At 42.8% G+C, this 27,831-nt stretch overlaps 1 protein-coding gene across 1 annotated transcript; it reads left to right on the top strand.

Annotated features, from left to right (window-relative positions):
• The first annotated feature begins 309 nt into the window (after positions 1-309).
• Positions 310-26,871, top strand: nphp1 (nephronophthisis 1). The gene is made up of 20 exons (XM_021613378.3): positions 310-523; positions 651-715; positions 836-899; positions 1,076-1,206; positions 3,108-3,336; positions 3,442-3,543; positions 3,640-3,713; positions 3,931-3,967; positions 4,086-4,170; positions 5,625-5,719; positions 15,276-15,404; positions 15,598-15,672; positions 15,807-15,917; positions 16,101-16,183; positions 16,632-16,708; positions 16,854-16,956; positions 17,054-17,166; positions 25,736-25,809; positions 25,984-26,028; positions 26,278-26,871. Exons 1-20 carry the CDS (start codon positions 458-460, stop codon positions 26,521-26,523), a joined length of 2,004 nt encoding a protein of 667 aa, XP_021469053.3. The 5' UTR covers positions 310-457; the 3' UTR covers positions 26,524-26,871.
• The last annotated feature ends 960 nt before the right edge of the window (positions 26,872-27,831 follow it).

The raw sequence follows: 27,831 nt of genomic DNA, 5'->3' as shown, positions 1-27,831 counted from the left end.
GTGGAGCTATATACAGGGGGTAGTCTACCAGTACCAGACTAATGTGGAGCTATATACAGGGAATAGTCTACCAGTACGAGACTAATGTGGAGCTATATACAGGGAATAGTCGAAAGATAAAGGATTTTATAATTCTTATTTTATTATTGGTCAAATATTTTAGGGAAACTTGGCTTCCCTTGGCTCTAATGAATACAAGCCACTGCTACACGCTACTCAACGTTGTTGTAATCCATAATTGTCTTTCAGTTCTAGTGCATACTTTTATTTTGAAATCAGTTACAGTGCCTATCGTACCTTTATTTAGAAATATGTGGTGGAACGGAAGTCGTTGCTTAGCGACAACTAAAAGCGTCTGATAATTGTGAACTTTCAGTTGCTAGCGGCTTAATTTTGTTTTGTATAATATTGTAATTAGAATAAAAAATATATAATATACATATATATATAGCTAGCTATGCCACCAAAAAGACAAGGGCCTCTTCAAACAGTGCAAAGAGAGACGGATGATATCAAAAGACAGGTGAGCCAGCTAGCGTTAGCTAGCTAACTCGAGTGCAATGCATGGTAGTTTACCTGCTTTGCTTGGTTGCAGTCATCCTAGGTTACGATCCATCATATATGTGGTACCTGTGTTTTACTTTCCATAGGTTGACAGTCTGATAAAAGATGCACGGCTGTCGGATGGGTCAGGGCGCACAGAGGCATATCAGAGGTAGCTAACGTAGCTACACCCTTCACGTATTCAAATCTGCTAAACATTAGTTATAGCTAGCTAGCTACTAACTCATGGATATCATAACTAGCTAACTTAAAACGTTGCCTTTTCTTCCAGCCGATGCATACATCTACAAAACTTAGTGGAGGAGACAACCAGGAAGCTCAAGAAGTTAACCAAGGTAACGTTATGTATATACAGTATTTATTAAGCTAGCTAGCTAGCTAGCTACACCCCCCCCCCCCCCCCTCATTCATTTTCATCGTTGTTTGGTCTTTCAAATGCTGCTCCATACTTTTGTTGTTTTAGCTAGCAACTATACTTAGCTACACATTTTTCATCTGCTCCACACTAAAGGCTGATGAGCCAGCCCCAGTGGGGAATTACGAACAGAGAAAGATGGAGGAGGAAAGCCGTCTGCGGGGGATTGAGGAGAAGCTGCTGGTCCTAGTCCAGGAGCTCTCTCCGCCTCAGAAACGTGAGGGAGGGTGAGGACCATAGCAATATTTCTTAATTAACACATTCAATACTATAGTCCTTGTGATTGTGTAACATTGTCTACATTCTGATCCATGACTTGTGATGATGGTTTCTGTCTCTCAGGCCTCATAGGTGAGTTGTAGGCCCTTTGTTCAAAACATACTTGCCTGGCTTCTGCTAGTGTATTGAGGTTGTTATCTACCGAGTAGCTACAGTGCCTTGCGAAAGTATTCGGCCCCCTTGAACTTTGCGACCTTTTGCCACATTTCAGGCTTCAAACATAAAGATAAAAAACTGTATTTTTTTGTGAAGAATCAACAAGTGGGGCACAATCATGAAGTGGAACGACATTTATTGGAAATTTCAAAAAATTTTAACAAATCAAAAACTGAAAAATTGGGCGTGCAAAATTATTCAGCCCCCTTAAGTTAATACTTTGTAGAGACACCTTTTGCTGCGATTACAGCTGTAAGTCGCTTGGGGTATGTCTATCAGTTTTGCACATCGAGAGACTGACATTTTTTCCCATTCCTCCTTGCAAAACAGCTCGAGCTCAGTGAGGTTGGATGGAGAGCATTTGAACAGCAGTTTTCAGTTCTTTCCACAGATTCTCGATTGGATTCAGGTCTGGACTTTGACTTGGCCATTCTAACACCTGGATATGTTTATTTTTGAACCATTCCATTGTAGATTTTGCTTTATGTTTTGAATCATTGTCTTGTTGGAAGACAAATCTCCGTCCCAGTCTCAGGTCTTTTGCAGACTCCATCAGGTTCTTCCAGAATGGTCCTGTATTTGGCTCCATCCATCTTCCCATCAATTTTAACCATCTTCCCTGTCCCTGCTGAAGAAAAGCAGGCCCAAACCATGATGCTGCCACCACCATGTTTGACAGTGGGTATGGTGTGTTCAGGGTGATGAGCTGTGTTGCTTTTACGCCAAACATAACGTTTTGCATTGTTGCCAAAAAGTTCCATTTTGGTTTCATCTGACCAGAGCACCTTCTTCCACATGTTTGGTGTGTCTCCCAGGTGGCTTGTGGCAAACTTTAAACAACACTTTTTATGGATATCTTTAAGAAATGGCTTTCTTCTGACCACTCTTCCATAAAGGCCAGATTTGTGCAATATATGACTGATTGTTGTCCTATGGACAGAGTCTCCCACCTCAGCTGTAGATCTCTGCAGTTCATCCAGAGTGATCATGGGCCTCTTGGCTGCATCTCTGATCAGTCTTCTCCTTGTATCAGCTGAAAGTTTAGAGGGACGGCCAGGTCTTGGTAGCTTTGCAGTGGTCTGATACTCCTTCCATTTCAATATTATCGCTTGCACAGTGCTCATTGGGATGTTTAAAGCTTGGGAAATCTTTTTGTGTCCAAATCCGGCTTTAAACTTCTTCACAACAGTATCTCGGACCTGCCTGGTGTGTTCCTTGTTCTTTATGATGCTCTCTGCGCTTTTAACGGACCTCTGAGACTATCACAGTGCAGGTGCATTTATACGGAGACTTGATTACACACAGGTGGATTGTATTTATCATCATTAGTCATTTAGGTCAACATTGGATCATTCAGAGATCCTCACTGAACTTCTGGAGAGAGTTTGCTGCACTGAAAGTAAAGGGTCTGAATAATTTTGCACGCCCAATTTTTCAGTTTTTGATTTGTTAAAAAAGTTTGAAAAATCCAATAAATGTCGTTCCACTTCATGATTGTGTCCCACTTGTTGTTGATTCTTCACAAAAAAATACAGTTTTATATCTTTATGTTTGAAGCCTGTAATGTGGCAAAAGGTCGCAAAGTTCAAGGGGGCCGAATACTTTCGCAAGGCACTGTATGTGTTCAATTAAGACAAGTTCTTGAAACTGCCAGTGTCCAAAGAGAAAGACCATCTGCCCATTTTTTCCCCAGGTCATCCCAAGCCCAGGAAGATGAAGAGGAGGAAGACAGTGAGGAAGACAGCGAAGAAGACAGTGAGGAAGAGGAGAGTGAAGATGAGAGTGTAGAAGATGAGGAAGAAGATGATGATGAGGAAGATGTAGTCACAAAGACCATGGAACAAATTCCAGATTCAGGCACTGCCACGTATATGGTCATCAGTGCCTTTAAAGGAGAGCAGGAAGGAGATCTTACCATTCAGGTCAAAATACTGCTCAGGCAAATTCACTAGCATACAAAGATCATATCCTGACTGTTTGTCATAATGTAGTTAAACAGTGGTGATATTTTTTGCTTATCTTTTCAGATGGGTGAGGTCCTGGCGATTCTCAATAAAAATGAGGATGGCTGGTGGCTTGCTCAGGACTCAAAGGGCAGTAAGGGACTAGTCCCCAAAACCTACTTGAAGGTACCATCAGTTGAACAATTCTTTGATGTTGATTGCTGTCATTCTAATTACATCAAAAACATATGGTTTTATGTATTTTGTGTTTGTATGTTTCAGAGATATTCAGACCAGGAGGAGGATGATGAGGAAGCGTCAGAGGATGAGGAGCTTGAGTCCAAAAGGAAGCAGAGGTGAGGTTCTCTTCATAACCACTAGATGGCAATGTTCACAAATGCGTCGCTCGAAGGCTATGACTCCTTGTAACAGAATTATTATGAATCTTTCTGACTGCTAGACAATCAACTCTGTTGTTGTTCTGTAATTGATAACACATACATTTACAGTGATGATGATGGTATTTTAGTGTTCCCAATGACTGTGACAGTGAATATCTTCTCACATTGACAGCTCAAACTGGGACTGTGTGAGGAGAGCCATCACTGAGGTAAGAGGAGCTAGTGGTGGACCAGTTCAACTAGATTCTAAAACATCATCTACTACTTGTGTGTGTGTATGCACATGTGCATTTGTGTGTGTCTATTCCTGTGTGAAATTCTTTTCAGATTGATGCTACTGATGTTCTGTCAGCCATGGGTGCCATCCCTGCTGGGTTCAGGTCATCCACCCTCTCTAAACTACTAGATGAGGGTAAGTCTCTGAGCTTAGATCAGCCTTGTCTCACAGAGGCATGACATTCTGCCGGGAACAGAAAGATTCACCTGATCAACAAAAAATGCATGTAGATAGTTCTCCCGAATAATATTTAATCACGTATCATCAGCTTGTGTACTGTGGGCCAGATTGGATGTCATCGATAAAGAACACCTGCGTCATCTTTTAGTACCCTGTGTTCTGCTGTACCATTATCTTCATCAAATACACACATTTACCCTAACCCTCTGTGCTACACACACACACACCGCTAATATGTCACAGCAGGCATGCATGCACACACAAAGACATAGACATTTTCTGCCATGTCGGTCACCCCAGAGGCTGTATGCTTTTCATGCTCTGCATAATTCTTCAATAGTTGGATGGTTTGTACAGTCAAACAAAGGAATAGCTAGTGGACAGGGTGACATCCAATGTTCCCTCCAAGCTGCGTGCGTCAGCGGCCGTGCACTTCCTCCAGGACTGCCGTGTAGAAGAAATGCCAGGCAGCGCAGAGACGCAAGAGATTAAACTTCACTGAGTTCACCCTATTCATTTGCACTATATAGATAGTTTTTTCTGCCCCTTTTCAATGCAACAAACCAAAACAACTTTGTAAGATTGAGTCTGATTTTGTGGTAGGCAGAGCCAGAGTGCAAAGGAGTAGAATTCTATTGGTGGTCTTTCAATCACCAGCGAGTGAATTTGCTTTTCAGATCAGAGCGCAGTGCACATTAGTTGATATTCTTTGCTAGTTAGCGAGTTATTAGCCCCGTTGGAAATAAGTATAGGTCAGCAATGGGGAGTTACGACTTCCTACAAGAGAACACAACCTGTAGGCTACATTTCAAGCTGAATTTGAAAAGCCAGTCAGGTAAAAAGCTTATGTCTTAATTAAAGGGGCAGTGTTGTATTTTGAGACAGGCTTGAATATGCAAATAAGCCAATAGGCAGAGGGGTAGCCTACATTGTCTAATTATCTGTATGGTAATAAGAATTATTTTTATTTTGTAAAGTGGTTTCTTGAATCATAAAATACAATGCAATTTACAGTCACCTATTTAGCTCATGGTGTTACAGACCAAGTAAATAATCATTAATTAATGTCAACTTTTTAAAGTCTCATGCAATGTAGGCCTGCATTGAACACCACATATAGGCTACTGTAGGCTATATCATAGAAATCAAAGCTATTTCAACGTGAAAATGTTATGGGATTTTGTCAATTTTTTGTTGGCTTTGTTGGCAGGCCTACAGTACATTATGCTCAAATATCCAAAATAGCCTATTGGCTACTGTCTAAAACCGTAAGTGTACAGCCTCAGTGTTCACTGTAAATGCACGCCGGAAGTTGCACAAAATTCTCACAACGTGGAAGTTTCCGCTCATAAGACCTATAATTTGCTTGTAATGTTTTCATAAGGGCCTGTGGCCTGTGTGTTTTACAGGGATTACCTACAGAGCAAGTCACTACATCCAGCCCGAGTTGAGCCAATCCAAACTGTCCTTCAAAGACCTCTTCCGGGACCCAGACACTGGAAAAGTAAGGATTTATACTGAGATGACATTAAAGCAGTTATGGCCAACTTGCAAAGGTCACATCACACAAATAGGTCCTCCTTTAGATGTATGTTGGGGGTGTGTCGTGGAAATTTCCTGTATTACCAAATCATGAGAGAGCAAACCACACACAAGTCAGAGTATATTATAAAGTCCCATCTTTAATTATATATGAGCTTCACCATAGCCCTGTGACTCTCAGATCAATTCAGTGTCTTTAAATGAATTCTCTGAGAGTGCTTACAAAACAGTTCTTAGTATCATTTATAGCCAAGACACACCCATCTCAACTCACATGACGAATAACCGATCTTAGGAACATTACACAAAGGAAGATTTACTTGAAAGAGGAGTATCCCACAGCATTAGCAATAAATTATCGTTCAGTTTGCCCTCTTAGGTTCTACTTCTCGTTCTTGGTACAACATACAGTAGGGCAAAAAAAGTATTTAGTCAGCCACCAATTGTGCAAGTTCTCCCACTTAAAAAGATGAGAGAGGCCTGTAATTTTCATCATAGATACACTTCAACTATGACAGACAAAATGGGGGAAAAAAATCCAGAAAATCACATTGTAGGATTTTTAATGAATTTATTTGCAAATTATGGTGGAAAATAATTATTTGGTCAATAACAAAAGTTTATCTCAATACTTTGTTATATACCCTTTGTTGGCAATGACAGAGGTCAAACGTTTTCTGTAAGTCTTCACAAGGTTTTCACACACTGTTGCTGGTATTTTGTCCCATTCCTCCATGCAGATATCCTCTAGAGCAGTGATGTTTTGGGGCTGTTGCTGGGCAACACGGACTTTCTACTCCCTCCAAAGATTTTCTATGGGGTTGAGATCTGGAGACTGGCTAGGCCACTCCAGGACCTTGAAATGCTTCTTACGAAGCCACTCCTTCATTGCCCGGGCGGTATGTTTGGGTTCATTGTCATGCTGAAAGACCAAGCCACGTTTCATCTTCAATGCCCTTGCTGATGGAAGGAGGTTTTCACTCAAAATCTCACGATACATGGCCCCATTCATTCTTTCCTTTACACGGATCAGTCGTCCTGGTCCCTTTGCAGAAAAACAGCCCCAAAGCATGATGTTTCCACCCCCATGCTTCACAGTAGGTATGGTGTTTTTTTGGATGCAACTCAGCATTCTTTGTCCTCCAAACACGACAAGTTGAGTATTTACCAAAAAGTTATATTTTGGTTTCATCTGACCATATAACATTCTCCCAATCTTCTTCTGGATCATCCAAATGCTCTCTAGCAAACTTCAGACGGGCCTGGACATGTACTGGCTTAAGCAGGGGGACACGTCTGGCACTGCAGGATTTTGAGTCCCGGCGGCGTAGTGCGTTACTGATGGTAGGCTTTGTTACTTTGGTCCCAGCTCTGCAGGTCATTCACTAGGTCCCCCCCGTGTGGTTCTGGGATTTTTGCTCACCGTTCTTGTGATCATTTTGACCCCACGGAGTGAGATCTTGCGTGGAGCCACAAATCGAGGGAGATTATCAGTGGTCTTGTATGTCTTCCATTTCCTAATAATTGCTCCCACAGTTGATTTCTTCAAACCAAGCTGCTTACCTATTGCAGATTCAGTCTTCCCAGCCTGGTGCAGGTCTACAATTTTGTTTCTGGTGTCCTTTGACAGCTCTTTGGTCTTGGCCATAGTGGAGTTTGGAGTGTGACTGTTTGAGGTTGTGGACAGGTGTCTTTCATACATGATAACAAGTTCAAACAGGTGCCATTAATACAGGTAACGAGTGGAGGACAGAGGAGCCTCTTAAAGAAGAAGTTACAGGTCTGTGAGAGCCAGAAATCTTGCCTGTTTGTAGGTGACCAAATACTTATTTTCCACCATAATTTGCAAATAAATTCATAAAAAATTCTACAATGTGATTTTCTTTTTTTTTCCTTCTCATTTTGTCTGTCATAGTTGAAGTGTACCTATGATGACAATTACAGGCCTCTCATCTTTTCAAGTGGGAGAACTTGCACAATTGGTGGCTGACTAAATACTTTTTTGCCCCACTGTAGTACCAAAACATTACCTCATCCAATGGCATATATCAATTGTCAATTCTAGATACTCCCATCAAAAATACATCCCCTCCTGGACAAGATCTAGTCAGAGGAGTGACTGACACACAGACATTGTGGAGCCAACTAACTGGTTCCCCTTTAATCACGCCATCCCTTCACATGGTTTAGGAATAGTTACAGACACATTCACAGATAAGACTAACCTGACCTCTCCCCTCTCTGGGCCCAAGTAACTTTATTATGAACATTGATAAAACATCTTGATAAAACATCTAATTTATCAATGTTACCTAAAGAATTCTGATTCTGCCACAACAGGTGTGGCAGTCATGACATTTTGTCAGCCGGTCATGGTCAAACAAATAACTGCCGGTCTCATGGTATTTGACCGTTAATTAACATAAACATGTTTAGCATCTCCTGGCTTCCACGCAGCCTACAAGCCACTGATGCAGACATTTGGAACATCTACATTTTAAAAAGTCTAATAAATCCATTTAATATAACCTACACATCACAGTAAATCCCTTATTTATTTTAGACTATTTTCTTCATAAGTTTCTTTAGACTATTTCAGAAGAACAGAATAGCGTACTCTGAGTTGTCCTTATGTTAAGCCCTAATAAGACTCATATGGCTGTGGGCTACTCTAGTTCATTTAGCAAAGAAGATTTGCTCAGAATTCCGTGGCATTATTTTATATTATTTTATAGTATGAACAATACAATTGAACAAAGCTGAATAAAATAGGATATTTTCTCCAAACGATTTCCAAGGAAGTACGCACATTCTGTGTGAAGCGGTTAACAGAGAAACAGGTCCTCCTATATGCTTAATTTAGAGTTATTTATGCGACTTTAGTTGTTCTACAAACGTTGGGATATATGTTTTTTTTATACATTCTAAGGCTGCATGATACGACTCTAATGATGATTTGAAAAAAAGCTGATTTGTGTCCTGTGCAGGCTGCACACACTTCACCAGTCTCTCATTCACAGTTTGACAAGCACTTGATAATATTCTCACCATGTCTCGAATTTCCTGGTGGCGTTCCCCTTGTGTGACTGTAATTCCCCCCCAAAAATCCATGCCTTTTGCGGCCAAAGTGCCCGTTGTGCCCTTGGGCTGAATATAATACTTATAATTTCCTTCTCCCAGCTGCCGTGCTCCGAAGCAACTCTCACTCACATGGCTGTCTCAGATATCTGTCACAGGCCGGCTCATAGCCTGTGGCAAAAATGAGGGGACATGAACAACAGGTATAGGCCAATCAAAAAGGTTCTTTATTATAAACCAAACTATTAACTTTAAACAAAGAAAAACGAATGAGGTGTGAAAGTATCATAATGTAAGGTGTATGTAAAGTGCAGGGATGTGTGAATGACTGAGTGAAAACTACAAAGGAACAAACAAAACAGGATCATACCTGGAGGAGCAGAGAGAGAGAGTGATTAGTGAAGCAGCAGTTTAAATACCCTGAGCCCAGGTGACTCCAATCACTAACGACCCTCCTCTGCCTGCAGGAGGAACCGCCCCTGCACTGCAGAGGAGGGGCCATGACATATCTCAATTCTTATTAGCCAATGCCCGTCATGTGATCGGGTCCTTCTCACAGCTAAGAAGTAGGCTGGAAGTGAAGACAGACACAATTGCGTGCGTCCTTCTTATCGAATTCCGAGGCACATATTGAAGATGTTAGAAGAACTGCACACACTTGTCTATTATTCATCAGCCAATAAGATGTGTAGGCCTAACGATCAGCAAAATCACTAGCCTATGTCAATTTACTATCCCATAGTACACAAGTTGACCTATTCTACTGGTCAACTTGTCCTTCTGTGCAATAAATAAATATTCTAACATACTGTAATGAGGTCTGTGTGTAGCTGGTGTAGAGGAGTCAGGCGCAGGACAGCAGATATGAGTAAATAAACATACTTTACTCAAAATATACAAATGCAATACAAAAAGAGAGCCCACATTAACGGACCGTACTACATACAAACAATTACTCACAAACAGAGGGTTAAATAATGAACAAGTAATTGGGGAATTGAAACCAGGTGTGTAAGACAAAGACAAAACAAATGGAAAATTAAAAGTGGATCGGCGATGGCTAGCATGCCGGTGACGTTGACCGCCGAACGGCGCCCGAACAAGGAGAGGGACCGACTTCGGAAGAAGTCGTGACGCATACAGTACCTGTCAAAAGTTTGGACACACCTACTCATTCAAGGGTTTTTCTTTATTTGACTATTTTCTACATTGTAGAATAATAGTGAAGACATCAAAACTTCATCAGTCTCTCATTCACAGTTTGACAAGCACTTTCCCGGTGGCGCTCCCCTTGTGTGGCTGTAATGCCCCTTAAAAAAATCCATATGCTGACACTTGTTGGCTGCTTTTCCTTCACTCTGCGGTCCAACTCATCCCAAACCATCTCATTTGGGTTGAGGTCAGGTGATTGTGAAGGCCAGGTCATCTGATGTAACACTCCATCACTCCCCTTCTTGCTCAAATAGCCCTTACACAGCCTGGAGGTGTTTTGGGTCATTGTACTGTTGAAAAACAAATGATAGTCTCACTGTGCTGTAGGTGTCCTGGAGGGCAGGTAGTTTGACCCCGGTGATGCGTTGTGCAGACCGTACCACCTTCTGGAGAGCCTTGTGGTTGTGGGCGGTGGAGTTGCCATACCAGGCGGTGATACAGCCCGACAGGATGCTCTCAATTGTGCATCTGTAAAAGTGTGAGGGTTTTAGGTGACAAGCCAAATGTATTCAGCCTCCTGAGGTTGAAGAGGCTTTGTTGCGCCTTCTTCACCACACTGTCTGTGTGGGTGGACCATTTCAGTTTGTCCGTGATGTGTACGCCAAGGAACTTAAAACTTTCCACCTGTTGTTCTGTCGATGTTGATAGGGGCGTGCTAGCTCTCGTGTTTCCCTGAAGTCCACAATCATTTCCTTTGCTTAATTGTTGTTGAGTGAGAGGTTGTTTTCCTAACATCACACACTGAGTGCCCTCACCTCCTCACTGTAAGCTGTCTCGTTGTTGTTGGTAATCAAGCCTACTACTGTTGTGTCGTCTGCAAACTTGATGACTGAGATGGAGACGTGCTTGGCCACGCAGTCATGGGTGAACAGGGAATACTGGAGGGGGCTGAGCACGCACCCTTGTGGGGCCCCAGTGTTGAGGTTCAGTGAAGTGGATATGTTGTTTTCTACCTTCACCACCTGGGGGCGGCCTGTCGGGAAGTCCAGGACCCAATTGCACAGCGCAGGGTTGAGACCCAGTGCCTCAAGCTTAATGATGATCTTGGAGGGTACTATGGTGTTGAATGCTGAGCTATAGTCAATGAACAGCATTCTTACATAGGTATTCCTCTTGTCCAGATGGGATAGTGTAGTGTGATGGCGATTGTATCGTCTGTAGACTTATTGTGGCGGTAAGCAAATTTAAGTGGGTCTAGGGTGACAGATAAGGTGGAGGTGATATGATACTTAACTAGCCTCTCAAAGCACTTCATGATGGCAGAAGTGAGTGCTATGGGGCGATAGTCATTTAGTTCAGTTACCTTTTCCTTCTGGGGTACAGGAACAATGATGGCCATCTTGAAGCATGTGGGGATTACAGACTGGGATAGGGAGAAATTGAATATGTCTGTAAACACACCAGCCAGCTGGTCTGCACATACTCCGAGGACATGGCTAGGGCTGGCAGCCTTGCGAGAGTGAACACGTTTAAATGTCTTATTCACGTCGGCCACAGATGAGAGCCCACAGTCCTTGGTAGCGGGCCATTTGGTGGCACTGTATTATCCACAAAGTGGGCAAAGGTGTTTAGTTTGTCTGGAAGCAAGATGTTGGTGTCTGTGACGTGGCTGGTTTTCCTTTTGTAGTACGTGATTGTCTGTAGACCCTGCCACATACGTCTTGTGTCTGAGCTGTTGAATTGCGTCTCCACTTTGTCTCTATTCTGACATTTCGCTTGTTTGATTGCCTTGCGGAGGGAATGACTACACTGTTTGTATTCTTCTTATTCCAATGGTCTAATGTCCATTGCTTGTGTTTCTTAGCCCAGGCAAGTCTCTTCTTCTTATTTGTGTCCATAGTACTGGTTTCTTTGCAGCATTTCAACCATGAAGATCTGATTCATGCTGTCTCCTGAACAGTTGAGGTTGAGATGTGTTTGTTACCTGAACCCTGTGAGGCAATTATTTGGGCTGCAATTTCTGATGCTTGTAACTCTAATGAATGTATCCCCTGGAGCAGAGGAAACTCTGGGTCTTCCTTTCCTATAGCGGTCCTCATGAGAGCCAGTTTCATCATGGCGCTTGATGGTTTTTGCGACTGCACTTGAAGAAACGTTCAAAGTTCTTGAAATGTTCTGGATTGACTGACCTTCATGTCTTAATGTAATGATGGACTGTCGTTTCTCTTTGCTTATTTGAGCTGTTCTTGCTATAATATGGACTTGGTCTTTTACCAAATAGGGCTATCTTCTGTATACCACCCCTACCTTGTTACAACACAACTGATTGTGTCAAACGCTTTAAGAAGGAAAGAAATTCCACAAATGAACTTCTAACAAGGCACACCTGTTAATTGAAATGCATTGCAGGTGACCACCTCATGAAGCTGGTTGAGAGAATACCAAGAGTGTGCAAAGCTGTCATCGAGGCAAAGGGTGGCTACTTTGAAGAATCTCAAATATAAAATATATTTTGATTTGTTTTACACTTTTTTGGTTACTACATGATTCCATACTTGTTATTTCATAGTTTTGATGTCTTCCCTTATTCTACAATGTATAAAATAGTAAAAGTAAACAAAAACCCTGGAATGAGTAGATGTCCAAACTTTTAACTGGTACTGTCAGGGGATGACGCTGGAGAGGAGAAGCGAGTACGGGGAGTCAATCATTTAATAGGGAACGAGACAGGACAGCGTCAGCACACGGGTAATACAGACAAATTACAACCAATGCAGCAGCGGGGAACAGAGCAGGGGAACTGACAAATATAGGAGAGGTAATAAATAAACATTAAACATTAACATATTTCACCTTTATTTAACCAGGTAAGCTAGTTGAGAACAAGTTCTCATTTACAACTGCGACCTGGCCAAGATGAAGCAAAGCAGTGAGACAGAAACAACAACACAGAGTTACATGCAATAAACAAGCGTACAGTCAATAACACAATAGGAAAAAAAGAACGTCTATATACAGTGTGTGCAAATTGCATGAGGAGATATGGCAATAAATAGGCCATAGTAGCGAAGTAATTACAATTTAGCAGATTAACACTGGAGTAGATGAGCAGATGATGATGAGCAGATGATGGTGTGTAAGTAGTGATACTGGTGTGCAAAAGAGCAGCAAAGTAAATAAAAACAATATGGGGATGAGGTAGGTAGATTGGGTGGGCTATTTACAGATGGACTATGTACAGCTGCAGCGATCGGTTAGCTGCTCAGGTAGCTGATGTTTAAAGTTAGTGAGGGAAATGTAAGTCTCCAGCTTCAGCAATTTTTGCAATTCGTTCCAGTCACTGGCAGCAGAGAACTGGAAGGAAAGGCGGCCAAAGGAGGTGTTGGCTTTGGGGATGACCAGTAAGATATACCTGCTGGAGCGTGTGCTACGGGTGGGTGTTGTTATCGTGACCAGTGAGCTGAGATAAGGAGGAGCTTTACCTAGCATAGACTTGTAGATGACCTGGAGCCAAGCGGGTCTGGCGACGAATATGTAGCGAGGACTAGCCGACTAGAGCATACAGGTCGCAGTGGTGGGTGGTATAAGGCGCTTTGGTAACAAAACGGATGGCACTGTGATAGACTGCATCCAATTTGTTGAGTAGAGTATTGGAAGCTATTTTGTAGATGACATCGCCGAAGTCAAGGATCGGTAGGATAGTCAGTTTTACTAGGGTAAGTTTGGCAGCGTGAGTGAAGGAGGCTTTGTTGTGAAATAGAAAGCCAATTCTAGATTTGATTTTGGATTGGAGATGTCTGATAGTCTGGAAGGAGAGTTTAGATTCTAGCCAGACACCTAGGTATTTGTAGTTGTCCACGTATTCTAGTTCGGAACCGTCCAGAGTAGTGATGCTAGTCGGGCGGGCGGGTGCGGGCAGCAAACGGTTGAAAAGCATGCATTTGGTTTTGCTAGCGTTTAAGAGCAGTTGGAGGCCACGGAAGGAGTGTTGTATGGCATTGAAGCTATTTTGGAGGTTAGTTAACACAGTGTCCAAAGAAGGGCCAAATGTATACAGAATGGTGTCGTCTGCATAGAGGTGGATTAGGGAATCACCCGCAGCAAGAGCGACATCGCTGAAATATACAGAGAAAACAGTCGGCCCGAGAATTGATCCCTGTGGCACCCCCATAGAGACTGTCAGATGTCCGGACAACAGGCCCTCCTGATGAGTGAGTCCAGGTGAGTCAATATCGCTGAAGCGCGTGACAAGGGATGGCAGGTGTGCGTAATAGATGATGGCAGGAGTGCATTATGCAGGGGAGCCTGGCGCCCTCGTGCGCCAGGAGGGAAGAGTGGGAGCAGGCGTAACAGGTACTGTACTATGAGACAGTTGTGGGATGTGATAGATCCCAAATTAATACAACCACTCACATCAATTTTAGAAGCAATGAGGCTGATGCAACAGATCAGAACATTGAGGTTAAAATGTTGATGAACTATTAGGCAATTTCTTCACATAAGCACAGCAATGCCCACACGGCATTCGGCTATAAGCACAGGTTTTCCAAAATTCAGTCAATTAGCAGGAAAACACTAATATCAAAAGTGCTCGTAACTTGAACCAAACTTGAAACGCGTTGCCTATATATGTCAGTTAGGCTCTACACTGGTTGTGAAGCGGATTGTCCTTAATTTTAAGAAGTTATTTGGCCACTTTAGTTGTGATACAAACCTTATCAAACCAAATCAAAATCCCTGTGGAATGTCCATGCTCCTCTCTTTGTTTAGCCAGATGTCAGATTCACATCCCGTCCATCTTCATCCTGGGCCTGACCCTGCTCTGTGATCCTGGGCAATTTCCTCTTATCTGATTAGGTCAACTTTTCATACATTTGCATACACACAGTTTCATGGCCTAAACTCCATTAATACTCACAGTAATCATTCACTCAACAGGATACAAACTAACTACAGTTTAACTTGAAACATGTTACATTTTAATAGAATCCATCACTGCTAACGACCATCAGCAGCATCAGAGCTTGGAGAAGCCTAGGTACGCAACTAAACGGTCACATGGAATTTGACTGCGATCATGATGCGTGACCGCCGGTGTGGCGGTAATGTGGTCACTGTAACAGCCCTCATGTCAGTTATTGTGTGTGTGTTGGTGACAATTGTTAGTAGTGTGTGCTGTTTCGTTTGACTCAACCATTGTGAGTCAAGGCTTTATCTTCATTAGGATGGTGTAGGCATGACTATTGTGCATGTATTAGAAGTAAGAAGGAACCCTCTCGTCCCCATAGGTTCGTCAGAGGACAGCGAGGACGTCCCTCACTCTGACTCTGTGGAGCTGCAAGAGTATCCCCACCCCAGGGGTCGGAGTTCAAGTCCTCAGTCGGCACATCCGCCTCTGTGCTTTCGACGGTACTCAGGTGGGATACCTCTACCCTGTCGTGCTCACCCATGATGCCTTTTTGACTGGATTGTGTCTTTCTACACTCTTCTCTTGCCCAACATTTGTTCCTTTCAACATATCTAGCTCTTTTTAAATAATGTCAGTGAGGCTGTTGTGAATGTTGTGAGTGAGGGTCAATAATGTAATTGTTGACCGTCTACTCTTTTTAGGTTCTTAGTAACATCCACACCATCCGAGCCACTTGCAATGCAAACAACGTCAAGACCTGGTCCTTTTCTCCCCGGGTACTACATCATTTAGACATCACTGAACACTCAAGCTATTGAAATGGAGCAGAGCGTACCATGCTGTATAGTCTGAATGTATTTCTGTAAAGCTAAAAGTTTAGTTTAAATGCTTGTTTGGTTTGGTTTCGCAGATGACTGGGAATCTACCCAGCCTTTTGGACGGGGACTGTTTTCTGAGGTGCAACTCGGACGCTCCTGAGCTGGGAATATTATTTGAACTTGGAGTCACATACATCCGAAATGTAAGCGTTTCTTATACCATTCCTGAGAAAGACTACTCAAGTCTACATTGTCTCTCAATACACTAGCCATGTCTGTAGACTAACCCCTCTAGCCGTGCCCTAGGGGGTAGCTGTTATTTCTCCAACGGTGTACTTCAAATTATTCTTATTTGCATTTATTTATATTGAGCTCTTGCTCTCCAGTCTACAGGTGAGAGAGGAGACCTGAGCTGTGGCTGGGCCTTCCTGAAGCTCTTTGACACCAACGGAGCACCTGTCCCACACAGGTACTGTACTGCTCCTTTGCTGGCCCAGCGCCACAAAGACTCATAGCTCGATGTCGCCATCAACACAGATGCCCTAAGAGATATCAAAATCTGATTTCATTGATCAGGTTACATACTGTAATGTACATGAGGGTGTCGTAGAACACGACGCTCATCTAGTCAGATTGGTGTTGCCCCTGTTTCACCTGTTCTGATGATCAGATACAGAGGAGAACCAGACTGCTTTTCCCACAGTAGTACATACAGTACAGTATGTGTTGCAGTAGCTGTTTGTCACTGATGAGGAATTCTCTCGGGCCGATGTCGTTCCGTCTCATTTCTCCCTAACCGACCTGTTCTGAAGCCAAAAATGACTCGCAGCCCAGTGTCGTCATCAACACATACAGTATGTCAGAAGAGATTTCATAATCTGGGAGTGAATCTCATGCCTGTGTCTGTCTGTCTGTAGGACCTATGAATTGCTTGTGCATGGAGGCACACCGTATGAAAAGGACGTAGAGGTAGATCCATCTTTAACAAGAGGAGGTATGAGCGTGCAAAAAGTACAAGTTAATTACATGTTAATAAGTACATTTCTATTGAATTGAAAGAGGTCATTATTACTAATGTTATGTTGAGAATTGGAGTTTCTGAGGTTCTCATCGTCCCTGGGATCTCTTTCTGGCCCCAGTCACAGGAACAGGCATGTTCCAGCAGATGATGTTGTCCAGGAAACTCCCTAAACTCTTCCTCAAACTGAAATCGCCAAACGTTCGTACAAGGTCACAGCTGAGGTGAGTGTGGATTTTGGAATCGAAGCTACAGCACCTCTTGTCACATAGTAGTTTTGATGTTCCTGTAGCAGGCTAACTCCTCTCCCTGCTTTGTCAGTGCTCTTCCAGACACTCTAGTGGGCAGTCTCTCCAGTATACACCTGCTGGTTCTGCACAGACAACTACTGGCAGATATTCTGCTTATGGACAGGGCTACCATGCAGAATGCAGGTAACACATGCACGCACACACACTCCCACACACTCCCACATACCCATGGATAGGGATAATGGGTGGACTGTATATGATATGTTGGATACAGCATCACCACCATTGATCAGGTCAAATACTTAGTGTACATGATTGAGTCTTCCACGTAGAACAGAGTCCGGTTTCCCAATAGCGATCGAGCTTAGGCTTACGAGTGTTTTTAACGATGTGTCGTTCCTATAATGGCCGAAGATGTCACATATTTTCCAAAACAGCACGCAGAGAGAATGTTGGAGCACGTGTTGATACCGATAGGATCGAAAGAAAGGCAGCGCTACTCTCAGATCAGCTTTCTCCATTCATACTGATGATGGATCAGCACCTAGAGATCAGCTCTTCATCTGACTATGTGTTCTCTCATAGCCCGAGAGCATCTGGTTGTTGTGGTGTTGGCACATGGCTACTCATTTCTCCTAATTGGAGATTTTTGTCTCCTCCCTCACTCACCTGTCCTCATTTGAATTCCATGCTGTCACTGTCACTCGTCCACTCAAGCTTAACATTGTCATCTATCAGGTGCTCTTCAAGAGTTCCTCAATGAGCTTTACACCTTGATGAACTAATTTCCTGACAATGGTTCACCGCTCTTTGTGCTTGGCGACTTCAACCTCCTGACGTCTGCCTTCATTTAATTTCTTTCCAACTTTCTTTCCCCTCCTTGCCTCTTTTGACCTCATCCTTTCCCAATCCCCTCCAACTCACAAGGCAGGCAACACACTTGACCTCGTCTTTACTAGAGGCTGCACACCTACTAATCTCACTGCAACCCCCCTCCAGGTCTCTGATCACTACTTTGTTTCCTTTTCTGTCTCCCTCTCCTCCAACCCTAGCCACTCAGCCCCTACCCAGATGGTCATGTGCCGTCGCAATCTTCTCTCTCTCTCTCCCACTACTCACTCCTCTTCTATCCTATAATCTCTCCCTTCTGTTAAATCCTTCTGTCTCCTGGTTCTGCCTCTTCAACCCTAGTCTCATCCTATGACTCGCACTGTCCCCTTTCCTCCCGGCCGGTTCGGTCCTGCCCACTCATACCTCTCCATCAGGGTTGACAACTCCACGGTGTCCCCTCCCAGAGTGCAAAGAACCTTGTCGTTTTCTGCAAACATCAAAGCAGTGACTCGTTCATGCTCTACATCAAACCCCTCCAACTTATCCTGAACACCACAGCACGCCTGGTGTTCAACCTTCCCAATTTCTCCCATGTCACCCCGCTCCTCTGCACACTCCACTGGCTTCAAGTCAAGGCTCACATCCAATACAAGACCATGGTACTTGCCTACAGAGCCCCTCCCTACCTTCAGGTTATGATCAAACCCTGCACCCCAACCCGAGCACTCCGTTCGGGCACCTCTGGCCTCTTGGCCTTCCTACTCCTACGGGAGGGAAGCTTCCGCTTAGGCCCATTTTTTTCTGTCCTGGCACCCCAATAGTGGAACCAGCTTCGGCCCAGTACATCGCTCCCTGCCGTCAAGTGAGGGAGCGAGAGAGAGCTAGCTATATTTCACGGTATATATTTTTTTCACTTACTTAGCTAGCATCGAATGCTGCAAGCTAGTTTGGCCTACCCAAACACCCGGCTCAAACAGAGAGGGATGCTATATTAGATAGCAGGCTATCCAACACTGGAACTCTTCCAAGTAAGGTAAGATTTTGTTTAATTAATTTATTGCCACCGGGACCCACCGGTATAACTGCTAAAGTGCTTGCTGCTGACTGTACAATACTGCAGTGGTTCCCAACCTTTTTGGTTATTGTACCATCAACAGAATTTTGCTCTGCCCGGAGTACTCCTGAAGTACCCCCTCATGTGCATTTTTCCAGTAAGCCTATGATCTCATGCGTCTTCTCAAAACGTTTCTTAAACGGAAGCGAACAAAACGGGGATAAACATACCTGAATTTGTCCAATATAAACTCTCGTTTGTAACTGTTGGACTAATGTGCACCTACTTTGTAAACTTTCATTCATTAGCTACCAAGTTCAATGAACTTTCATTCATTGGCAACCTCATGATGGGTGCAGGGAAAATGTAAGTATCATGTAGTAGCCTAAATCTATTCTATCGATGTTACATTGAGCTGGGTGAATGGATTATGAATGACAGTCATCCAATATGCCATGTTCATAATTATAAAAAAAAATTAAAAAAATCATAACAATGTGGAATAAGTCAAGGGGTCTGAATGCTTTCCGAATACACTGAATTCCCTCAATTACCTCAACTACCTCGTACCCCTGCACATTGACTCTGTACCGGTACTCCTTGAATATAGCCTTATTGTTTTTATTGTGTTACTGTGTTTTTTTTATTCAGCAAATATTTGTCTTACTTTTTAACTCTGCATTGTTGCCAAATAGAACCGGTGTAAAGTCTACATCTGTTCTATTCGGCGCATGAGTCTGTGGGTAATTCTCTAAGAGCTTTCCACACCTGGATTGTACAATATTTGGCAATTATTATAAAAATATTTTTAAGCTCTGTCATGTTAATTGTTGATCCTTGCTAGACAGCCATTTTCAAGTCTTGCCATAGATTTTCAAGTCAAAACTAACTAGGTCACTCAGGAACATTCAATATGGTATTGGTAAGCAACTCCAGTGTATATTTGGCCTTGTGTTTTAGGTTATTGTCCTGCTGAAAGGTGAATTTGTCTCCAAGTGTCTGTTGGAAATCAGAATGAATCAGGTTTTCTGTTCAGATTTTGGCTGTGCTTATAGCTTTATTCTGTTTCTTTTTATAAAAAACTCCCTAGTTCCTGCCGATGACAAGAATGCCCATAACATAATACAGCCAACTCCATTGTAGTGGTCTCAGTGACGTGTTGGATTTGCACCAAGCATAAAGCTTTGTATTCCGGACAAAAATGTACATTCTTTGCCACATTGTTTTTGCAGTATTACATATTTTCGAGTATTTTAATTCTGTACAGGCTTCCTTCTTTTCACTCTGTCATTTAGGTTAGTTTTGTGGAGTAACTACAATGTTGATCCATCCTCAGTTTTGTCATATCACAACCATTCAACTCTTTTATAATCACCATGGGCCTCATGGTGAAATCCCTAAGCAATTTCCTTTCTCTCCGGCAACTGAGTTAGGAAAGACGCCTGTATCTTTGTAGCGACTGGGTGTATTGATACATCATCCAAAGGCCTTATTGATAACTTCACCATGCTCGAAGGGATTTTCACTGTCTGCTTTTTAAAATTTTACATCTACCAATTGGTGCCCTTCTTTTCAAGGCATTGAAAAACACCCTATTCTTTGTGGTTTAATCTGTGCTTGAAATTCACTACTTGATTGAGGGACGTTACAGATCATTTTATGTATAGGGTAAAGAGTAGTTCTTAATTCTATTTGCTACCATGCAACTTATTTTGCGATTTCTTAAGCACATTTTTACTCCTGAACTAATTTAGGCTACTTTCTGTAGGCACTGTAGCCTATGTATCTTTTTATGCAAGTCATCTCTATTGGTTTTCATTTGAAGATGCTTCAAGCTAGATATTTATCCTTCAATTGTTTGTAGCAATTGTAAAGGTCACAGACAGACAGACAGTCTCTCACTGTTGCCGCCTGTTGTAGACCACCCTCAGCTCCCAGCTGTGTCCTGGACACCATATGTGAATTGATTGCACCCCATCTATCTTCAGAGTTCGTTCTGTTAGGTGACTTAAACTGGAATATGCTTAACACCCCGGCAGTCCTACAATCTAAGCTAAATGCCTTCAAATCTCACACAAATTATTAAGGAACCCACCAGGTACAACCCTAAATCCGTAAACATGGGCACCCTCATAGATATTATCCTGACTAACTTGCCCTCCAAATACACCTCTGCTGTTTTCAATCAGGATCTCAGCGACCTCATCACTGTCAAACGCTCCCTAAAACACTTCTGCGAGCAGGCCTTTCTAATCGACCTGGCCCGGGTATCCTGGAAGGATATTGACCTCATCCCATCAGTCGAGGATGCCTGGTCGTTCTTTAAAAGTAATTTCCTCACCATATTAAATAAGCATGCCCCTTTCAAAAAATGTTGAACTAAGAACAGATATAGCCCTTGGTTCACACCAGACCTGACTGCCCTCAACCAGCACAAAAACATCCTGTGGCAGACTGCAATAGCATCGAATAGTCCCCGCGATATGCAACTTTTCAAGGAAGTCAGGAACCAAAACACGCAGTTAGTCAGGAAAGCAAAGGCCAGCTTTTTCAAACAGAAATGTGCATCCTGTATCTCTAACTCCAAAAAGTTTTGGGACACTGTAAAGTCCATGGAGAATAAGAGCTCTGTCACAGTACTGACTTTTGCCCGTCGCCTGCAGCAAAAGCCTCTATCCCGTCCTCTGGCTAGACAGAGTACTTTAGGATTTTAGTCACTTCGGTGTAACAAGGCCCTAGCCGTGCGGCCCTACCAACCCCTCTTATTTATTCGTAATGGCCCTTCGTGTGAGTTGGGTTTGTTCCTTCGTTCACGTTGTCACTCCTTATATTCCTTCTAACTACTCAAATGTATACTAAGATCTCCTTTAACCACCTGTCCTTTTGATTTATTTATATATCAATACCTAATAATCTCTTATTGATTATTATGCTCGTCAGCTAGTAGTCACTTGGAAACTAGTATTGTTATATGTGGGATGTAACTTCTAATCCCTGATATACTTTTTATTGTCCACACAATCAAGTATTCTTTAGTGCTATAGCCTTAACCTATAACCAGTTTCACTTTCTGTTCAGTGAGAGTGTCAAAGGCGTTTGCTCTTCAGGTCGTTAAACTGGCCTAGTTGTCAAAGTTTCTAGCTTTTATTAAATCACTCTGTTTTTTGTCTTATACACGTTATCACATTTCAATGGTCATACAGTTTTCCTTAATACAACAATAGTGCTCAATCAATCCTTAATACACTTTATACCAATGCCAGCTAATTATTGCAAATATTAAATGCATTAACACTTCTAACAATATTGACTAAATAGCGAAAATAGTTAAATTACCTTAAATGCTCAGTTCCTTGGTCCTTCCCGAAACTGGTCTTTATAAGAGTAGTAATATTTTGGCAGCCTCCGCTGTTTATAATACTATTATTTCTTATTTAGACCGAATTTCCTATGGTTACACTTTTTACTGTCTACTGTTTAGATATTGATTTCCTTTTTTCGACCCTTGGCTACTACGAGGCTTACTTATTTCTGGGCTTTTTCAATCGTGTCAAACTGCTATTGTCTCTGGTACCCAAAAGATGGAACTTGTTGATCTCAAGAGTTCTATACACCTCGCTCAGTTGAGGGGTAAAGTTCTCTCCTGCTCAACGTCGTTGGCTTCTTGTGTGAGTTTCCAGAGTACCATACAATTATTAAGATATAAAGGTCAATAGTTTGCTCGTGCCTTAATGTCGAAGTAGTCAATACAAACAGAGTATAGTATAAAGTAATTTACCTTGCCTGATGATTCTCTATGGTATCCAAATCATATATGTTGAGGATCATGCCTAGGCACTAATCTCTCCTCCTTTTATACCTCTTTTAGACACTCAGTTTGGGGGATGATGTTCGGAAGTGCAACTCACTTTGCCCGTGAGTGCAACCGATTTTGCCCGTGAGTGCAACCAATTTTGCCTGGGAGTGCACCTGACTTCCTGTAAGTGCACAGTACTGTCTTTTATCGATGGCGGTTACGATATCGTTTAGTACCTTGAGTGTTGCTGAGGTGTTGCTGGCTGCCTCGCCTGGTTCACCAACTACTTCTCAGACAGAGTTCAGTGTGTCAAATCAGAGGGCCTGTTGTCCGGACCTCTGACAGTCTCTATGGGGGTGCCACAGGGATCAATTCTCCGGCTGACTGTTTTCTCTGTATATATCAGCGATGTCGCTCTTGCTGATTCCCCGATCCACCTCTATGCAGACGACACTATTCTGTATACATCTGGACACTGTGTTAACACACCTCCAAACAAGCTTCAATGCCATACAACACTCCTTCCATGGCCTCCAACTGCTCTTAAACGCTATTAAAACTAAATGCATGCTTTTCAACCGTTCTCTGCCCGCACCCGCCCGCCCGACTACCATCACTACTCTGGACGGTTCCGACTTAGAATATGTGGACAACTACAAATACCTAGGTTGTCTGGCTAGACTGTAAACTCTCCTTCCAGGCTCACATTAAGCATCTCCAATCCAAAATTAAATCTAGAATCGGCTTCCTATTTCACAACAAAGCCTCCTTTACTCACGCCGCCAAACATACTCTCGTAAAACTGACTATCCTACCGATCCTCAACTTCGGCAATGTCATCTACTCTACAAAATAGCCTCCAACACTCTACTCTGCATATTGGATGCAGTCTATCACAGTGCCATCCGTTTTGTCACCAAAGCCCCATACACCACCCACCACTGCGACTTGTATGCTCTCGTCGGCTAGTCCTCGTTACATATTTGTCGCCAGACCCACTGGCTCCAGGCCAAGTCTTTGCTAGGTAAAGGTCCGCCTTATCTCAGCTCACTGGTCACTATAACAACACCCACCCGTAGCAAGCGCTCCAGCAGGTATATTTCACTGGTCATCCCCAAAGCCAACACCTACTTTGGACGCCTTTCCTTCCAGTTCTCTGCTGCCGATGACTGGAACGAATTGCAAAAATCGCTGAAGCTCGAGACTTATATTTCCCTCACTAACTTTAAACATTAGCTATCTGAGCAGCTAACCGATCGCTGCAGCTGTACATAGCCCATCCAATCTACCTACCTCATCCCCATATTGTTTTTATTTACTTTTCTGCTCATTTGCACACCAGTATTTCTACTTGCGCATCATCATCTGCACATCTATCACTCCAGTGTTAATTTTCTAAATTGTAATTACTTCACTATTTATTTAAATAGGTTAGGCCTATTTATTGCCATACCTCCTCATGCCATTTGCACACACTGTATATAGACTTAATTTTTTTCTATTGTGTTATTGACTGTACACTTGTTTATCCCATGTGTAACTCTGTGTTGTTGTTTGTTTCACACTGCTTTGCTTTATCTTGGCCAGGTCGCAGGTGTAAATGAGAACTTGTTCTCAACCAGCCTACATGGTTAAATAAAGGTGAAATAAAACATTTAAAAATAAACATCTTGATTCTACGTTGCGTACAAAACATTAAGAACTCTTTCCATGACAGACTGACCAGGTGAATCCAGGTGAAAGATAAGATCCCTTATTGATGTCACCTGTTAAACACACTATTTTATTTAACCTTTATTTAACTAGGCAAGTCAGTTAAGAACAAATTCTTATCTACACTGACGACCAAATCCGGACGACGCTGGGCCAATTGTGCATTGACTAGAATACAGTACATACATATGAATAGAGTAAAACAGTATGCAAACATTATTAAAGTGACCAGTGATTCCACGTCTATGTACACAGGAGGGCAGCAGCCTCGAAGGTGCAGGGATGAGTAACCGGGTGGTAGCCGGCTAGTGACAGTGACTAGGTTCAAGGAAGGGTACTGGGTGGAGCCAATCAGTGTAGATGAATGGGAGGAGACTGGTTAAAGAAGGATTTCTAAGCCTTGAGACAATTGAGACATGGATTGTGTATGTGTGTAATTCAGAGGGTGAATGGGCAAGACAAAAGATTGATGTGCCTTTGAACGGGGTATGGTAGGCGCCAGGCGAACCGGTTTGAGTGTGTCAAGAACAGTAACGCGGCTGGGTTTTCACATTCAACAGTTTCCTGTGTGTTTCAAGAATGGTCACCTCCCAAAGGGTATCCACCTAACTTGACACAACTGTGGGAAGCATTGAAGTCAACATAGGCCAGCATCCCATTGAATGATTTCGACACCTTGTAGAGTACATGCCCGAAGACTTGAGGCTGTTCTGTGGGCTAAAGGGGGTGCAACTCAATATTAGGAAAGTGTTCCTAATGTTTTATACAAATTACATTTGAATGAACCTTTATTTAACTAGGCAAGTCAGTTAAGAACAAATTCTTACTTACAATGACGGCCTACTCCGGCAAAACCCTCCCCTAACCCGGAGGATGCTGGGCCAATTGTGCGCTACCCTATGGGGGACTCCCGATCAAGGCCGGTTGTGATACAGTCCGGGATCAAACCAGGGTCTGTAGTGACGCCTCTAGCACTGCGATGTCGTGCCTTAGACTTCTGCGCCACTTAAGAGCAGTGTATATAGTGACACTTAGCTGTTCTGCGAGTGGTCTGATGCAGTTGGTAAATGACAAGCGTTTTCAAGTTCAACTTTAGTAACGAAGGTTTTGGGAAACAGATCAGAGATTTAACAATGCTCCTATGAAGGTTCTAACAATGAATTTAGCCTTAAGATGCTTTTGGGGAACCGGGCCCAGGAAGGTAATCTTGTCAGATTGGTGTTGCCCCTGTTTCACCTGTGCTGATGATCAGATACAGAGAAGACCAGACTGCTTTTCCTACGGTAGTACAGTATGTGTTGCAGTAGCTGTTTGTCACTAATGAGGAATTATGTCGGGCCGATGTCACTCCCCAACAGATCTGATCTGTAGTCCTCTGCTGGCCACCTTCCCAGAGATCATGGACCAATCGGACCTGCTGGATGCCCTGAGGGTAAATTCCGTTGCCGGATCGAGGCTAGCTCATCTCCCCACCCCCTGATAACCCAATGCAATTCAGACCCTATTTTCAGGAATCAGTGGGCTCTTTTACAGACTTATTGGCTAGCTACAGTGTATTTACTATAATGTTGCATCATCCCCCTGACTGAATTGTTTTTCTGTTCAGAAGTCTTGGTTGGAGGCTGAGAGCAATATGAAGAGATCTGAAAAGGTAAGCAAATCCTTAGAGCAGAACTTTCTGAACATTCAGACACAGATGAAGCCTAATCCTGGACAGAAGTATTTTTGATTGAGATTCTCCATTTTAAAGTGCTTTTTAGTGTGCACGAAACCCTTATGTATTTTTCTGGTGGTTGAGGAATTGTGAAGCTATTTTTTGTGGCACTGCTGAACTGGCTTGTTCTGTGGGTGTGTGTTTTGTGTGATGGTGGATTTACGTGTGTGTGTGTGGGTTTTTCAGAGGGACCTACCTCTGCTGATGAGGAAGTTTGTGAGGGTATACATGGACAACATCTATCCTCTCCTCTACTCGGCTGACTTGCCCCCTCCTCGCTGGGCTGATGAGATGGTGGAGAACCAGCGGGCACGAGTCATCTTCAACAGTTCCCTAGAACCATTCCACACACACACCCCGGACAGCCCCCCTCGCCACCAAGCCTTTGACATCTCACAGCTCACCTATGACCTCCTCTGCATGGCCCAATAGCAACTGCATAAATCTGTCTGTTTCCAGAGTTATTTATTCAAAATTATAAACTGGGTGGTTCGAGCCCTGAATGCTGATTGGCTGACAGCAGTGGTATATCAGAGAGGTTACCATGGGTATGACAGAACTGTTGGTAACCAGTTTATAATAGCAATAAGGCACCTCAGGGGGTTGTGGTGTATGGCCAATATACCACGGCTAAGGGCTTTATACAGGCTCTCCACGTTGCTCCTTGCTTAAGAACATCATTTTGGCCATATACCACATCCCCTCTGGCATTATTGCTTAGTTATGTCACTAGTTAGTTTTGTATTTTTCTATATTTATAATAAACTATAATAGATGACATTGGTCGTCATCCTTTATTTTTTACTCAGATGTTTAAAATACAGTCCCAGAAAGTGCCAGGTGTTACGGTTTTCTTCCGGTGAAAGAGAGGAGGACCAAAATGCAGCGTGGTTATTCATAAACATCTTCAATGAAAGATGAAAATACGAACAATCTACAAAACAATAAACGTGAAAACCCGAAACAGCCCTATCTGGTGCAACAAACACAGAGACAGGAACAATCATCCACAAAACCCAACATCAAACAGGCTACCTAAATATGGTTCCCAATCAGAGACAATGACTAACACTAACACATGCCTCTGATTGAGAACCATATCAGGCCAAACACAGAAACAGACAAACTAGACACACAACATAGAATGCCCACTCAGATCACACCCTGACCAAACAAAACATAGAAACATACAAAGCAAACTATGGTCAGGCTGTGACACCAGGGCTTTGTGTAGAGTGCATTATTGCAAACATCCACTAATAAGTAATGTTGTTTACACACACACACCACACCTTAACTCTTATGAAACTATAATGTACTGTATGGACCTTTGTGTCAGAGCCTGGTAATAGAAGTGATATGAGATTATGCACGACATGCTGTGCATATCACTCACATTGATATGGTTAGGCAAATAGTTGGCTCCAAGAAAAGTTAAAACATTTCCCATTGTGCAGTTGCTCTGGAATGTGTGGTGATACCTGATGCAAGACATTTCACATAAGGCATTATGAACAGTTTTTTTTATGTGTGGGTGTGATTATAAGGTGTGGATTTTTTTCTTTCCTTGGGAAATTTAGGCCCACAGTCTAACCCTTTGCCTTGCCTAGCTGAGTAAGAGGTAATTACGACAACAACAAGTGAGATGCAAACCTCTCCCTCTTAGTCACAATGGTGTACAAAACTAAAGGAAAAACATTGCCTTTCTCCCCAATGTCCTCTTGGATGTAGGACATGTGA

Source organism: Oncorhynchus mykiss, chromosome 1, assembly GCF_057628025.1.
Source record: "Oncorhynchus mykiss isolate SJ-2025 chromosome 1, ASM5762802v1, whole genome shotgun sequence".
Classification (NCBI taxonomy): Eukaryota; Metazoa; Chordata; class Actinopteri; order Salmoniformes; family Salmonidae; genus Oncorhynchus; species Oncorhynchus mykiss.
This window is presented reverse-complemented; position numbering and strand designations above follow the sequence as displayed.